The 15,810-nt window shown below is 49.5% G+C and overlaps 3 protein-coding genes across 4 annotated transcripts in view; all 3 read right to left on the bottom strand.

The window, feature by feature from the left end:
• LOC115535413 (protein MTSS 1) overlaps positions 1-2,036 on the bottom strand; it is a 15,489-nt gene extending 13,453 nt beyond the window's left edge. The window contains 2 exon segments of the mRNA XM_030346598.1: positions 373-434; positions 1,632-2,036. Of these exon segments, the coding sequence (XP_030202458.1) occupies positions 373-434; positions 1,632-1,703 (134 nt within the window). The 5' untranslated portion in view covers positions 1,704-2,036.
• A 124-nt stretch (positions 2,037-2,160) lies between these two features.
• On the bottom strand, positions 2,161-5,858 carry LOC115535480 (secretagogin). The gene is made up of 8 exons (XM_030346742.1): positions 5,744-5,858; positions 5,576-5,632; positions 5,325-5,402; positions 4,870-4,925; positions 4,175-4,220; positions 3,993-4,052; positions 3,744-3,812; positions 2,161-3,387 (listed from the first exon to the last, which is right to left on the bottom strand). Exons 1-8 carry the CDS (start codon positions 5,747-5,749, stop codon positions 3,262-3,264), a joined length of 498 nt encoding a protein of 165 aa, XP_030202602.1. The 5' UTR covers positions 5,750-5,858; the 3' UTR covers positions 2,161-3,261.
• Positions 5,859-9,457: 3,599 nt separating this feature from the next.
• Positions 9,458-15,810, bottom strand: part of carmil1 (capping protein regulator and myosin 1 linker 1) — a 31,967-nt gene continuing 25,614 nt past the window's right edge. The window contains exons 33-37 of one of the 2 annotated variants that reach the window (XM_030346563.1): positions 13,124-13,571; positions 12,448-12,481; positions 11,748-11,936; positions 10,883-11,092; positions 9,458-9,912 (exon numbers count right to left, since the gene is read on the bottom strand). In XM_030346563.1, coding sequence (XP_030202423.1) covers positions 9,821-9,912; positions 10,883-11,092; positions 11,748-11,936; positions 12,448-12,481; positions 13,124-13,571 — 973 coding nt within the window. In that variant the 3' untranslated portion in view covers positions 9,458-9,820. The remainder of the gene's footprint in view (positions 9,913-10,882; positions 11,093-11,747; positions 11,937-12,447; positions 12,482-13,123; positions 13,572-15,810) is intronic. The other variant, XM_030346564.1, reaches the window with a different exon arrangement.

Genomic DNA, 15,810 nt, shown 5'->3' with positions numbered 1-15,810 from the left:
GAGGAGGGAGAGGATGAGGAGGTAGAGGAGGAGGAGGAGGAGGAGGAAGAGGATGAGGAGGTAGAGGAGGAGGAGGAGGAGGAGGAAGAGGAGGAGGAGGAGGAGGAGGAGGAGGAGGAGGAGGAGGGGGAGGGGGGGAGGAGGAGGAGGAGGAGGAGGGGAGGGAGAGGAGGGAGAGGAAGGAGGGGAGGGAGAGGAGGGAGAGGAGGAGGAGGAGGAGGAAGAGGAGGGGAGTAGGAGGAGGAGGAGGAGTGAGAGGAGGAGGAGGAAGGAGAGGAAGGAGGGGAGTAGGAGGAGGAAGAGGAGGAGGAGGAAGAGGAGGAGGAGGAGGAGAGGGGAGAGGAAGAGGAGGAGGGAGTGTGTGTGTGTTACCTGAGCTGTGACTGTAGTTTTCCTGCCTTGCTGATGAAGTCCTCCCAGACCGGAGAACTGCCCTGAAGAGAACCAGGAGAACACTCTATAGAACCAGGAGAACACTCTATAGAACCACCAGGAGAACACTCTATAGAACCAGGAGAACACTCTATAGAACCAGGAGAACACTCTATAGAACCACCAGGAGAACACTCTATAGAACCAGGAGAACACTCTATAGAACCAGGAGAACACTCTATAGAACCAGGAGAACACTCTATAGGACCAGGAGAACACTCTATAGAACCAGGAGAACACTCTATAGAACCAGGAGAACACTCTATAGAACCAGGAGAACACTCTATAGAACCAGGAGAACACTCTATAGAACCAGGAGAACACTCTATAGAACCAACAGAAGAGGGTCTAAGTGTTTAAGGATCCTGTTGATGCTGAGTCATGTGACCACTGTGTCATGTCATTTGTCATGTGACTACTGTGTCACCACGGTGTGTGTAATTAAACACAGAGCTAATTACCAAAACAATCACAGAGCCTCTGTTGGTCGCCATGGTAACGCTCAACGGCAGCACGTCTGCCAAATACTGAGCGAGGTGTGACGGGAATGGCACGCCTCTACTGGGTTACCATGGTGATGGTTACCAGGTGATGACCAATCACTCTCCTCCGTACATCCCTCTAGACCCGGTCCTACCCTAGACCCGGTCCTAGACCCAGTCCTACCCTAGACCCGGTCCTACCCTAGACCCGGTCCTACCCTAGACCCGGTCCTAGACCCAGTCCTACCCCAGACCCGGTCCTACCCTAGACCCGGTCCTACCCTAGACCCAGTCCTACCCTAGACCCGGTCCTACCCTGGACCCGGTCCTAGACCCAGTCCTACCCTAGACCCAGTCCTAGACCCGGTCCTACCCTAGACCTGGTCCTGCCCTAGACCCGGTCCTAGACCCAGTCCTAGACCCAGTCCTAGACCCTTCTAGGGGGTACCGGATCTCCGGTCATAACAATCAGCGCTCTGCAGCAGAGGACCGAGGAGAAATGTGGGGAACACGAGGACGAGCATCATCATCCACACCAACCTGTGTGTGCGTGTGCGCTTGCTGGCGGCGTGTGTGTGTGAATGTGTATATGTAAGTGCGTGCGTGTGTGTGTGTGTGTGTGTGTGCGAGGGGCGTCTTCTGCTAGAAGCCGCGCGGCCTAACGAGCGTGCAGTTGATGTAGCGGGTTGTAACTGCGCATGCGTGCGGCCGCGGTACCTTCATGTCGCTGATGAGCGCGTGGAAGAGTCCTCCCAGCGCGCTGCACTCCCGCTCCATCACCTCCGCCATCTTTACTGCACCTCCGCCTTCCCGCTCCGGGCTCTGCGTCCCGCCATTCTTACACCGGAGACTCCGTTAACCGGGGTCCAAGAAACACCGTCAGCTCCTCCGAGGCGGCGCGTGTCAGGGTCTGGATGGAGCCGAGTGGAGAGGCGTGCGCGCGCACCAGGAGGACCACGGACGCGCGCTTGCGTAGTCCCGCCCAAAGCGATAGTGATGGATATGACGTAGACAGACCGACGCCATATTCATCACAAGACAGACTGACGTGACGTCAGTCTGTCGAGTGATGGATATGATGTCAGTCTGTCCAGTGGTAGATATGACGTCGGTCTGACCAGTGATAGATATGACATCAGTCTGTCTAGTAATAGTTATGACGTCGGTCTGTCCAGTGATGGATATGACGTCGGTAAGTCCAGTGATGTCGTTGGTCTGTCCAGTGATGACTATGGTCTGTCCAGTGATGACGTCGGTCTGTCCAGTGACAAAGAGACGGACCGAGGTAGTTTCACCATGACACAGACATCCATCTATACTGAACGTCGCCCTGCCTGCAGGCCTGCTGCGGTTCCTGGAGGCAGACCGTCTCCAGGTCCTCCCCGGTATGAAGCCCCAACGCCCGGGCGCTGCTCCTCTGGCGCCCCCCTGTGGTGCAGCGGCGGAACTGCTCCGCAGTGTCGCGGTTGTAAACCTGTGACCTCTTATTTACAGATACATGTGATAGTTGGAGGGTAACAGTTCAGAAACAGTTCAGTAAGAGAGGTAGATATAGAGAGATAGTGCGAGAGAGAGGGAGAGATAATCTGTCTCATTGGGACAGATCTGGAGCTAATATATATAAAGAAATAAACAACACCAAACTCCGTTCTTTACTCATCTATCCTGATTTTAAAGGAAATATTTAATAACATACTGATGCAAATAAAACAACTGAACATACGACAGGATTAAGTCTTAGGGCGAGTAGGAGGGGTTTAGGGCGAATGGGAGGGGTTTAGGGTGAGTGGGAGGGGTTAATGGCGAGTGGGAGGGGTTTAGTGGGAGTGGGAGGGGTTAAGGGCGAGTGGGAGGGGTTTAGGGTGAGTGGGAGGGCACGATAGTACAATTCTTGTAAACAAAGAGAGTTACGTCTGGCATCATCTTTTATTTGTAGAATATATCAGCAGTAAGATGTGGCTTTATTGATAATGTTATTGAAATCGGAGTAGATTAGCATTGACTAGAGATTATCTTTGAGTAGAGAGTTATCTTAAGCTCGAGCTAGTTGAAATGTTACCCTTTGCAACTCTAACGTTTAGGTTTTGACACAAAGACAAGCTGAGTAACAACCTGACATCACCTTCTACAACAGGCTAATACTGTTAGCATAATACTGCTAGCATCACATCTTCGGCTGGGAGAACGAAGGATAGAAAGAACAGGAGGAAGGAGAGAGGGAGGAGGAGAGAGGGAGGAGGAGAGAGGGAGGAGGTTCTAGCAGTGGAGGTGTTTACAGAGTTTGAGTCCCAGGCAGAGAGAGGAGGAGGAGGAGGAGGAGGAGGAGGAAGCAGGGGAGGAGGAGGTGTTAACCCAGTTTGAGTCCCAGGCAGAGGGCCAGTTCGTTCTTCTGGATCTTCCCGTCCTGGTTGAGGTCACAGTGGCCCAGCAGAGCCGTGCGGAAGTGGTCTAGGTCCGCTCCCCTGAGGCCGGGCTGGGGTCACAGGTCAGAGGTCAGAGGTCACACAACATTATGATCCGTGTCCAGAGTGTTCTGGTGCTATTATGAATTTATCTCATAGCTTCTATTTCGTGCTACGATGCGACTTTATGATAACTCAGATACGTTAGCATTGATAGCCCATTGATAAGCTAACATTGATAGCCCATTGTTTCAGATCTACTTCTGGTATAAAGTCAGACCAGACTGGTGACCAACCGTCTCTTGATTCATATTCAGAGCGAGAACCTTTTCAAACTCTATTCAAACATTATAAGAATCCAATATTTAAAAACAGGGACATTTGATGTTTAAGTAAGCTAAGCTAACATGCTAACGTCAGCGCGTACCTTGACCAGCTCCATCATGTCTCTGACGAACCCGTCAACCTCCGGCCCCTCCAGAGCCCCCGTCCCACTCTACAAACACCCACACACACACACACACACAGACAAACACACACACACACAGATACACACACACACACACACACACACACACACACACACACACACACACACACACAAGCGCACAAAGAGCATGTTGTGAAGTGTTTTAAGTTTAATTAAATAATTCCAACGGGATGAATCTGAACTCACGACGTCATAGTGAGCAAAGATCTTCTCAAAGTCTCTCATCCGGTCCTCCAATGAACAAGCCTAAAACACAAAGACACCACGGCTCATTTAATTGGCTCATATGTCCAGAGGTACTCTACTGTGATTGGCTTATATGGTGGGAGGTCCTCTACTGTGATTGGCTCAGAGGTCTGATTACTTACATCCATTTTGAACTTGAGCAGGAAGTTCTCCTTCAGCGACAGGATTCTAAGAAACATAGAGAATTACAGACAAGGTGAGGACCAGGTGTAGACCAGGTGTAGACCAGGTGAGGACCAGGTATACACCAGGTGTAGACCAGGTGAGAACTAGGTGAGGACCAGGTGTAGACCAGGTGAGGACCAGGTGAGGACCAGGTGTACACCATGTATACACCAGGTGTAGACCATGTGAGGACCAGTTGTAGACCAGATGAGGACCAGGTATACACCAGGTGCAGACCACGTGAGGACCAGGTGTAGACCAAGTGCAGACCAGGTGAGGACGAGGTATACACCAGGTGTAGACCACGTGAGGAACAGGTGTAGACCAGATGAGGACCAGGTATACACCAGGTGTAGACCACGTGAGGACCAGGTGTAGACCAGGTGAGGACGAGGTGTAAACCAGGTATACACCAGGTGTAGACCAGGTGAGGACCAGGTGTAGAACAGGTGAGGACCAGGTGTAGACCAGGTATACACCAGGTGAGGACCAGGTGTACACCATGTATACACCAGGTGTAGACCAGGTGAGGACCAGGTGTAGACCAGGTAGACACCAGGTGTAGACCAGGTGAGGACCAGGTGTAAACCAGGTGACAGGGTTTGAGTCTCAGGCAGCGAGGGGGAGGAGCTTAGAGGAGGTGTCTGTGTACCTGGCCATGTCGTTAAGATCTAGTCGTCCGTCTCCGTTTGGGTCAAAGATCTTTACCTATGAGAGAGAGGACCCATTTAGAACAACACTGATGGACGGGTACCACTCACCAGGCTGTTACCATGGTGATGACAGGGAGGAGAGCCTGTCACCATGTTGATGGCAGTGACTACGTCGTGCAACCATGGTGGTGGCAATGAGTTCAGCCTGTTACCATGGTGATGGCGTTGAGTACAGCCTGTAACCATGGTGATGCCAGTGACTACAGCCTGTTACCATGGTGACGGCCTTGAGTACAGCCTGTTACCATGGTGATGATGGTGTACTGCCGGTTACCATGGTGATGCAGTGATGCAGTGTATCCCCAGCGTGCCACCATGGGGGTACATGCGTACTGCCTGTCACCATGGTGTCGAAGGTGTTTTACAACCAGTTGCCATGGTAACGGTTTGTTACCATGGTGCCGGTGTACTCCTCCAGTTTTCCGGGGGTGACGGAGTGTCTGTGGTGGAGGAGCAGATCTTGAAGGAAGCCCTGAGGGGTCAAACCAAACGTCACGATAACACGAGTACTGCTGGACGCGCACTTAACAGGACAGAGCCAGCATGCTGACGGTTAAAAACCTCTCAGTAGAATAACATGTTGAGCTTTGTGATGTTAGGGATTGGATGTCGGGGTGAGGGGGAGGGTTAGGCGATAGATGTCACCTTGAGTTGAGCGGCTGGTATGAAGCCACTGCTGTCTGCGTCGTAGTTTCTCCAGATCTACACCAACACACAATAAATGAATACTCTCGATCTTCAAATAAAAATCAGATTTATATTGTGTTGCACATTAGCAGCTATATGATGATATGTTAATTAAATGGACCCTACTCTCATGAACTTAACGCTGTCGTCCAGAGGGGCCTCACGACGAAACCCAAACAGGAAGCTCTCCTCTGCAGGAAGCAAGATGGCTGCCAGCTAGAGAGAGAGAGAGAGAGAGAGAGAGAGAGAGAGGGAGAGAGAGAGAGAGACGGAGAGAGAGAGAGAGAGAGAGAGAGAGAGAGAGAGAGAGAGAGAGAGAGAGAGAGAGAGAGAGAGAGAGAGAGAGAGAGAGAGAGAGAGAGAGAGAGAGAGAGAGAGAGATTAATTGTAGTAATTGTAAATAAAGAGTCTTTATTTAACCCCACCCTTATGCCGCTTTTCCACCGCACATGTAGCTCGACTCGACACGACACGACTCGACACGACTCGACACGGTAGCAGCGCGGGTCCTTTTCCGCCGCAAATAGTACCTCCTGGACGTGGGCGGGGTCGGCTGCGTGAAAGGGCCGTGACGTATTTTTGTACGCGACGCAAACAACACCTACGTAACCCACACATGGACAGAACCCACATAACAACAATGGAGAACATCGATGCGATGGTATTCGTGTTCATATTATTAGCTGGCATGTTGAAGAAGTGGAATATGCTGGCTGCGGCGCTGCTATGGCTGTTACCAGCATGGTTGCCATGTCGCTCTCGTGACTTCGTCACACTCTCTGGCCAATCAGTGGCCGGCCGTCTGCCGACGTCACCTTTTAGCATCGGCTCAGCCGCTTGGAACCTAGAGCGAGGCGGTACTAGAAAAAGCAGCCACTTCAGGTACCAGATACCATGTTTTCGCGGTGGAAACGCAAAAAATGCGAGCTGATTCGAGTCGTGTCGAGCTGGTACCATGCAGTGGAAAAGCGGCAGCAGTGAGGGTTAGTCTCCCGGTGTCCCAGCAGCCTCAGACCGGCCTCACCTGGTCCCTCTGGAGGCGGCCCTGCAGGCTCCTCACCCGCCTCTCCTCCTCCCCGGGCTCCTCTCCTCTCTGGAGGGAAACATAGACAGACCCTCAGACAGACAGCCTCCAGACACAGCCTCTACACTCATCACCCTCAGCCTCTAGACACAGCCTCTATACTCAGCCTCTATACTCAACACCGCTCAGCCTCTACACTCATCACCCTCAGCCTCTACACTCAGCCTCTATACTCAACACCCCTCAGCCTCTATACTCATCACCCCTCAGCCTCTACACTCAGCCTCTATACTCATCACCCTCAGCCTCTATACTCAACACCGCTCAGCCTCTATACTCAACAACCTCAGCCTCTATACTCAACACCGCTCAGCCTCTATACTCAACAACCTCAGCCTCTATACTCAGCCTCTATACTCATCACCCCTCAGCCTCTACACTCAGCCTCTACACTCAGCCTCTATACTCATCCCCCCTCAGCCTCTATACTCATCACCGCTCAGCCTCTATACTCAAAACCGCTCAGCCTCCATACTCAACACCGCTCAAACTCATTACCCCTCAGCCTCAATACTCAGCCTCTATACTCATCACCCTCACCCTCTATACTCATCACCCTCAGCCTCTATACTCATCACCCCTGAGCCTCTAAACTGGTCTCCAGCTGGGTGTATTGTGGTGGACTCTACCAGCTGGGTGTGTTGTGGTGGACTCTACCAGCTGGGTGTATTGAGGTGGACTCTACCTGCTTCCCAGTCGTCTTCCAGGCGTGCTGCAGGAAGCCGTCCAGCTCCGTGTCTTCAATGAAACCTTTATCTAGAGAACAGCGTGAGGTCAAAGACACCTGGCCCCTCTGCATTCAGGACACACACCTCACATCTAGAAACTGGGCGGTTGGTGTGTGACCCCCCAACTCCTTGACGTATACATTATCATGTGATCCTATTAACTTATATTTATAATAATATATATGGTTTATAAACAGGGCTTGGTCAGGCAAGGGTGACTGAGGATGAAGCCCAAACTTGTTTGAATCCTTTTATTTTATTTTGATTTGATTTGAATGTTATAAAATCGTGCGAGGATGATGCGAGGTCCGGGTTCTCTGCTCCTCCGGCAGAAGATCTACCCCATAATACTAGAGACGGAGAGCTGCAATGGTTAAAGTTAAACCGTTTTTAAGTGTTCTACTCACTACTTACAGCTAACTACTATGTCACCAATGTTTCTGTCGTTTGTGAGGTACACTTTAAAACCTTTTCATTGATCAGAATCTGTACTTGATCAGTTGTCAGAGTTTATTATAAAGGTTCCGCAGCGTTAGGTAGTAAACGTAGTGAATAGTGAACTTAGTGAATAGTAAACATGCTGAATAGCGAATAGAGAAGGTAGTGAACTAGTGAATATACTGAAAAGTGAAAGTAGAGAATAGTGAAGCTAGTGAATAGTGAAGGTGGAGAACTAGTGAATAGTGCAAGTAGTGAACTAGTGAAGGTAGTGAATAGTGAACTAGTAAAGGTAGTGAATAGTGAAGGTAGTGAACTAGTGAATAGTGAAGGTAGTGAACTAGTGAAGGTATAGAACTAGTGAGGTAGTGAATAGTGAAGGTAGTGAATTAGTGAAGGTAACGAATAGTGAACTAGTAAAGGTAGTGAACTAGTGAGGTAGTGAATAGTGAAGGTAGTGAACTAGTGAAGGTAGTGAACTAGTGAAGGTATAGAACTAGTGAGGTAGTGAATAGTGAAGGTAGTGAATTAGTGAAGGTGGTGAACTAGTGAGGTAGTGTATAGTGATGGTAGTGAACGTACCTTCAGGGTCAAAGTGCTGCCAGGTTTGTAGAAACACGGCAGCGTCCAAACCGTCCATGGAACCAGCTGATCACAACCCTTAAACTACTAACTAATGGAACAGGTAATAGAATAGCTCTAAAACTACCAACTAAACTACTAACCAACAGTAATGCTAACAGTAGAACCCTTTAACTACTAACTAAACTACTAATCAATGGAACAGCTGAGAGTAGAACCCTCAAACTACTAACTAAACTACTAACTAATGGAACAGGTTATATAATAGCTTTAAAACTACCAACTAAACTACTAACCAACAGTAATGCTAACAGTAGAACCCTTAAAACTACTAACCAAAGGAACAGCTGAGAGTAGAACCCTAAAACTTCTAACTAATAGGACAGCTTAAAGTAGAACCCTTTAACTACTAACTAAACTACTAACCAATGGTACAGCTGAGAGTATGACCCTTTAACTACTAACTGACAGTACAGTTAATAGTAGAACCCTTAAACTACTAACTAATGGAACAGCTGAGAGTATAACCCTTAAACTACTAACTAATATTATAGCCAATAGAATAGCTCTAAAACTAATAATAGCACAGCCAATAGTAACGCTCTACAGCTAATAACACTTCTCAAACCAGCACTGATGCAACGGCTTCTAAATTAAATCTAGAAACGGCCAGACTACGACCGACTGAAACCAAGCTACAGTCCACACTCAAGGTCTCCACAGAAGAGCTTCACCAGACTGGTCGGAAAACACCTCAAGGGAATATATAGGGGTTAGGGGAAGGAGGGAGGGGGAGAGGAGGGAGGGAGGGAGAGAGGGAGAGGAGACAGGGAGCAGGGAGAGGGAGGAGGGAGGGAGAGGAGACAGGGAGGAAGGAGAGAGAGAGAGAGAGAGGGAGGGAGGGGGAGAGAGAGAGAGAGAGAGAGAGAGAGAGAGAGAGAGAGAGAGAGAGAGAGAGAGAGAGAGAGAGAGAGAGAGAGAGAGATAGGAATCAAAATGAAATGAGAGTCAGTATCAATCAAGACTTTAATATCCAGAAATATTTCACAACTTTAGATTTGACGTACATCTTCGTATATATAGATAGGAAGGGTTTCCCACAATAGAACAGGATTTATTTTAACCAAATAAAAAATAAAAAGCATATATAATTTCCCAGTAAAATTAAAACCATCACCATTATATTCATATATAAAAAAAGACAGTAAAGATCGAACATCTTATCTGATTCATGAATCTGTAATGAAGTTAGGAGGCATTATTATTATTATTATGATCCTATATGGGGTCTGGACCGGTCTGGTCTGGTCCAGTGGACTGAGGGAGGACCGGGGAGAACGGACCCCTGGAGCGCAGAGATGGAGGACGGCCTCAGACCGAGGGTTCTTCATCATCAGGGGAGTCTTCCTCACCCTCCTCTGCTCTCTGATCCTCTCCTGGTTCTGACCCAGAAGAACCCCTCCCTAAGGGGGAGGGGGGGAGAGAGAGAGAGAGAGAGAGAGAGAGAGAGAGAGAGAGAGAGAGAGAGAGAGAGAGAGAGAGAGAGAGAGAGAGAGAGACAGAGAGAGAGAGACAGAGAGAGAGAGAGAGAGAGACAGAGAGAATGTTTTGTTTTGTTATTCATTTCAACGTTCTTTCATTCATTTAAAGCCTCTGCTGTAAACTCATGTGATTGGTCAGACCCCGTCGCCTAGCAACACCCCTAGAGAGACACGCCTCTGAACCCTGTGTCTCTGTGCCTCACACATCACGGACCAGTGGAGGAGGAGGAGGAGGAGGCGGAGTCCTGCCGTCGGACAGGACAGCACCAATTAGCTCCTGACGCCGCGCCGCACGCTAATTGCTAGGCAGCGACGGCTGCACGACTCGCAGGGACACTTTGAGCGTTGTTGCCGTGGCGATGGCGTAGGCGAATGACGTGTGGTCATTATCCCCCGCGTCAGCTGCCTGATTATCGGATGGATCTCTGAGGGCCTTCAGAACATCAGGGCCTCCGCCTCCCTGAGGCTGCTCCGCTAGCCTAGCGTCGTTTAGCCTAGCGCCAGAGAGAGAGAGATATGAAAGCCTAGCGCCGGGTTAGCCTAGCGCAGGAGAGAGAGAGATATGAAAGTCTAGCGCCGGGTTAGCGTAGCGCGGGGTTAGCCTGGTGCAGGGTTAGCCTAGCGCCGTGTTAGCCTAGCACGGGATTAGCCTAGAGCTGGGTTAGCCTGGTGCAGGGTTAGCCTAGCGCTGGGTTAGCCTAGTGCTTGGTTAGCCTAGCGCTGGGTTAGACTAGTACTGGATTAGCCTAGTGCTGGGTTAGCCTAGCTCCGAGTTAGCCGAGTCCTGGGTTAGCCTAGCACTGAGTTAGCCTAGTGCTGAGTTAGCCTAGTGCTGGGTTAGCCCACAGTTATCCCTAGATTCCTTCAAGCTAGTGCTAAGTTGTGTACTTACGGTCAGAAGGAGACTCCGCCCCCTTGAGGTTGCTGGCCTCCTCCGTCTCCGGCTCAGAGGGCGCCCTCCTCAGGCGGGGGGCTGGAAGTGGGGCAGGAAGTGGGGCAGGAAGTGGGGCAGGAAGTGGAGCAGGAAGTGGAGCAGGAAGTGGAGCAGGAAGTGGGGCAGGAAGTGGGGCAGGAAGGGGAGAAGGAAGTGGAGCAGTCTCTTCTGAGAGAGGACACAACACAGAGGTCATTTTGTTGACCATTAGAGTCATCGTATCATATTATGGTCATCTTATCATTATCATATTATGGTCATCTTATCATTATCATATTATGGTCATCTTATCATTATCATATTATGGTCATCTTATCATCACCATATTACGGTCATCTTATCATTATCATATTATGGCCATTTCCAATGCCTAACTTATCATTTTTGATTATTAGTTTATTGGTGTGGAGGGGGAGGGGGAGGTGCTGCCTCCTACTGGTTCTACTGGTCCTACTGGTCCTAATGGTTCTACTGGTCCTACTGGTCCTACTGGTTCTACTGGTTTTACTGGTCCTACTGGTCCTACTGACCCTACTGGTCCTACTGGTTCTACTGGTTCTACTGATCCTACTGGTCCTAATGGTTCTACTGGTCCTACTGGTCCTACTGGTTCTACTGGTCCTACTGGTCCTAATGGTCCTACTGGTCCTACTGGTCCTAATGGTTCTACTGGTCCTACTGGTTCTACTGGTCCTAATGGTTCAACTGGTCCTACTGGTCCTACTGGTCCTACTGACCCTTCTGGTCCTACTGGTCCTACTGGTTCTACTGGTCCTACTGGTCCTACTGGTCCTACTGACCCTACTGGTTCTACTGGTCCTACCTGGTCCGGTGGTGCTGCCGGGTCGAGAGGCGGGGCCTGGTCGGGAGGCGGGGCCTGGTCGGGAGGCGGGGCCGGGGGGGCCGGTCCCGGAGGTCCGGGGACCCAGGGGCTGTTTGGGGGGCCTGGGTTTACAGCGGGGGGCCGGGTCTGGAGGCGGACCGCCGGAAGGGTCCAGGAGAGGAGGATCTGCTGGAGAGAGACCCCCAGACCATCAGAGACCCTCAGACCCCCTCAGAGACCCTCAGAGACCCCAAGACCCCCTCAGAGACCCCCAGACCATCAGAGACCCCCAGACCATCAGAGACCCTCAGACCCCCTCAGAGACCCTCAGAGACCCCAAGACCCCCTCAGAGACCCCCAGACCATCAGAGACCCCCAGACCATCAGAGACCCCCAGACCATCAGAGACCCTCAGACCCCCTCAGAGACCCCCAGACCCCCTCAGAGACCCCAAGACCCCCTCAGAGACCCCCAGACCATCGGAGACCCCCAGACCATCAGAGACCCCCAGACCATCAGAGACCCTCAGACCCCCTCAGAGACCCTCAGAGACCCCAAGACCCCCTCAGAGACCCCCAGAGACCCCCAGACCATCAGAGACCCCCAGACCATCAGAGACCCCCAGACCCCCAGACCCTCAGGGACCATCAGGGACAGAACAAATGAAGATACTATGAAAAAGGAATGGAAGACAGCTCACCTGCAGTAGCATCCAGAGAGGAGGGAGGAGCTGACTGGAGACAGACAGACAGACAGACAGACAGACAGACAGACAGACAGACAGCGTTAGGTTCAATTAACAATGATTTTTGATAGTAGACCCTCTTATCTCTGAGGAGTGTTTCAGCCCATCTGGGTTCTAGCCCCTCTTGGTTCTAGTCCCTCTTGGTTCTAGTCCCTCTTGGTTCTAGCCCCTCTTGGTTCTAGTCCCTCTGGGTTCTAGCCCCTCTTGGTTCTAGTCCCTCTTGGTTCTCGCCCCTCTTGGTTCTAGTCCCTCTTGGTTCTAATCCCTCTGGGTTCTACTCCCTCTTGGTTCTAGCCCCTCTTGGTTCTAGCCCCTCTTGGTTCTAGCCCCTCTGGGTTCTAGCCCCTCTGGGTTCTACTCCCTCTTGGTTCTAGTCCCTCTTGGCTCTAGCCCCTCTGGGTTCTAGCCCCTCTTGGTTCTAGTCCCTCTTGGTTCTAGCCCCTCTTGGTTCTACTCCCTCTTGGTTCTACTCCCTCTGGGTTCTAGTCCCTCTGGGTTCTACTCCCTCTTGGTTCTAATCCCTCTGGGTTCTACTCCCTCTTGGTTCTACTCCCTCTGGGTTCTACTCCCTCTTGGTTCTACTCCCTCTTGGTTCTAGCCCCTCTTGGTTCTAGTCCCTCTGGGCTCTGACCTTGTGTGCCGCTGCCTTCCTCTCCTGGACCGCCTTCATCTCGGCCAGCAGGTCTAGACCCAGAACCCGGACCCCCAAGGGGTGCGGAGCAGGAGGGGGGCCCTGCTCCTGCTGCTCCTCCTGCTGCCCCGGAGGGGGGCCGGAGGGGGGCCCGGAGAGGGGGCCAGAGGGGGGGGTCTTGTGGGAGGGGGTCTTGGGGGAGGGGGTCTCGGACTCAGCAGGAGGGTCGTTGGGTCGAAACACGCCGCCCGCCTCCTCCTCTGTTACCATGACGACGGCGGTGGGGGAAGGAGGGGCGACGGAGGAGGTGGAGGAGGAGGTGGAGGAGGTGGTGGAGGAGCGGGAGCCGCGAGGCTGGAGGAGCTGCCTCAGGCCGCCCCTCCCTGACCCTCCCCGCTTCCTGTCCGCCACTTCCTGTGTTGAGCCGGAGGAACCAGGAGAGCTCCGCCTACAACGACATCATCATGTGATGCGTGCGTGTGCGTGCACACGTTTGTGTGTGCGTGTGTGTGCGTGTGTCAGGGCATGTGTGTGTACATGTTTGTGTGTGCGTGTGCGTGTGTGTGTGCGTGTGCGTACGTACGTACGTGCGAATGTGTACGTACCTGCGTGCGTAACTGCAGGCGTATGTGTGTGTGTGTATGTGTGTGTGTGTGTGTGCATGCATGTGCGCGTGCGTGTGCGTCAGGGATGGTAATTAATTTTTTGCCCACCAGCCACTGTGGCAGGTAGATTTAAAATCTACCAGCCACTCATCTTTTTTACCAGCCACTTTTTATGCGCCATATATATTTTTAATATATGCGTACATTTTAAACACTTATAATAGTAACAATAGATAAGAAAACTGTTTTTCATCCGCATCTTTTTTTCCATCAGAAGAGATTTTTACTGTAAGTGGGTTCTACCAAGGAACTGAGTCGAAAACGTTACACTCTTAATGCATATGATAAACAATACACAGGTATCTGCCATGTTAAGTCATGTTTATATCAAAGGTGTTACGATGACAAGTTTGGGGATAATTCCTCTATACAAAGTATTTTCAATAAAAAACAAATTGACATATTAACAATAAAACAACATGCATGGCTATGTCACGTTAAAATTGTACCGGGGGCGAAAATTGTACCGGCCTACGTCATCGTTTGTTTACATCCTGACAACCTGACAACCTGCCCGGCAACAGACGACGCGATGCAGAAAACATGTTTCCAAACGACGAAATAACATAATACAGATAGCGGATCGCTATCTGTATTATGATAGATAGCGATAACACTTGTTTTTACTTTATATTTGTATTGTATTTAATTGTTTGATCAAAACAATAAAAAAATGTGCCCGCGAAACGGGCGATCGCGTCAAATGACACGTCAAATCACGTAGGAAGGTTCTTGAACATTCTAGACTATGAAACCCGCTTAAAACACTCAGTTTACTAGCTAAATTCGATTAAACAATTCAATACAATACAAATATAAAGTAAAAACAAGTGTAATCTAGCAATCCGTTATCTGTATTATGTTTCAAGAACCCTCCTACGTCCCGCGATCGCCCGTTTCGCGGGCAAAACATTTGTCATTTGACGCGATCGCCCGTTTCGCGGGCACATTTTTTTATTGTTTCGATTAAACAATTAAATACAATACAAATATAAAGTAAAAACAAGTGTTATCGCTATCTATCATAATACAGATAGCGATCCGCTATCTGTATTATGTTATATCGTCGTTTGGAAACATGTTTTCTGCATCGCGTCGTCTGTTGCCGGGCAGGTTGTCAGGATGTAAACAAACGATGACGTTGGCCGGTACAATTTTCGCCCCCGGTACAATTTTAACGTGACAGCTACACCATCATAAGTCAATTTGTTTTTTTATATTTACATGTGACTGCATACAAATGTGTCCACAGACATGGTAACTAACATATTATAGTAAGCATTATTGGCCGTTAACACTAATATTCCGAAAAAACACTGCCTCAAAAGGCTATTGGCTTAAGCAATAAGTAGAGGCATATGCTTGAACTTTATACCCTGAACTTTTAAACGTTGCAAACGTGCAAAAACATAATTATATATTTATGTGGCATTCAGTCCAATGCTGAAAATATATCTGTGGCATTCAGTAGGCCAATGCTGTGGTAAAGTGTGTAAAGTATGACCAAGTGTTTCTTTCTGTTCAATAGTCTAGAAGAACTTTATCAATCCCCTGTAGGAGAAAATGTTAATAAAACAATAATAAGGAATCTCCCACTTTCGGCTTCCATGAAAGAGAACCAAACTAATACACACAATAGCGTTGATGCAAATCTAGCATTAAAGGTTAATTTAAGGAAGTTCTCTCCAGTCACACTGAAACTAGTTTGCTAGTAGTAGCGCTTTAATTTGCAGTGTCAGAGAATTCTGAGAAATCGGAATGCTGACAAAATTCTCAGAATTCTGACACTGCAATTTATTTGCACGCTAAGACTAGTGAACTACTAGTGAACTACTAGTGAACTACTTTAAAAAAAACTCGACACTGCGACCAGGCGACAAATGACTGGTGAGAACCTTCTTAAATGAACCTTTAATGCTGGATTTAATTATCAGAATTTGGATTTTATCCAAGTATTCTGACTTTATTATCAGAATGCTGAATTTTATCTCACAATTCAGAGTTCATTAGCCTATTCGATTT

Source organism: Gadus morhua, chromosome 22 (genome assembly GCF_902167405.1).
Source record: "Gadus morhua chromosome 22, gadMor3.0, whole genome shotgun sequence".
NCBI lineage: Eukaryota > Metazoa > Chordata > Actinopteri > Gadiformes > Gadidae > Gadus > Gadus morhua.
This window is presented reverse-complemented; position numbering and strand designations above follow the sequence as displayed.

Bases quoted from the DNA above. Each gene is read 5' to 3' on its own strand.
- LOC115535480 (XM_030346742.1), bottom strand. The intron at 4,926-5,324 runs GTAACAAACCGT...TCTCTCTCATAG, and splicing joins AGGAGTACACCGGCACCATG to GTAAAGATCTTTGACCCAAA. The intron at 3,388-3,743 runs GTACGCGCTGAC...CTGTGACCCCAG, and splicing joins ACATGATGGAGCTGGTCAAG to CCCGGCCTCAGGGGAGCGGA.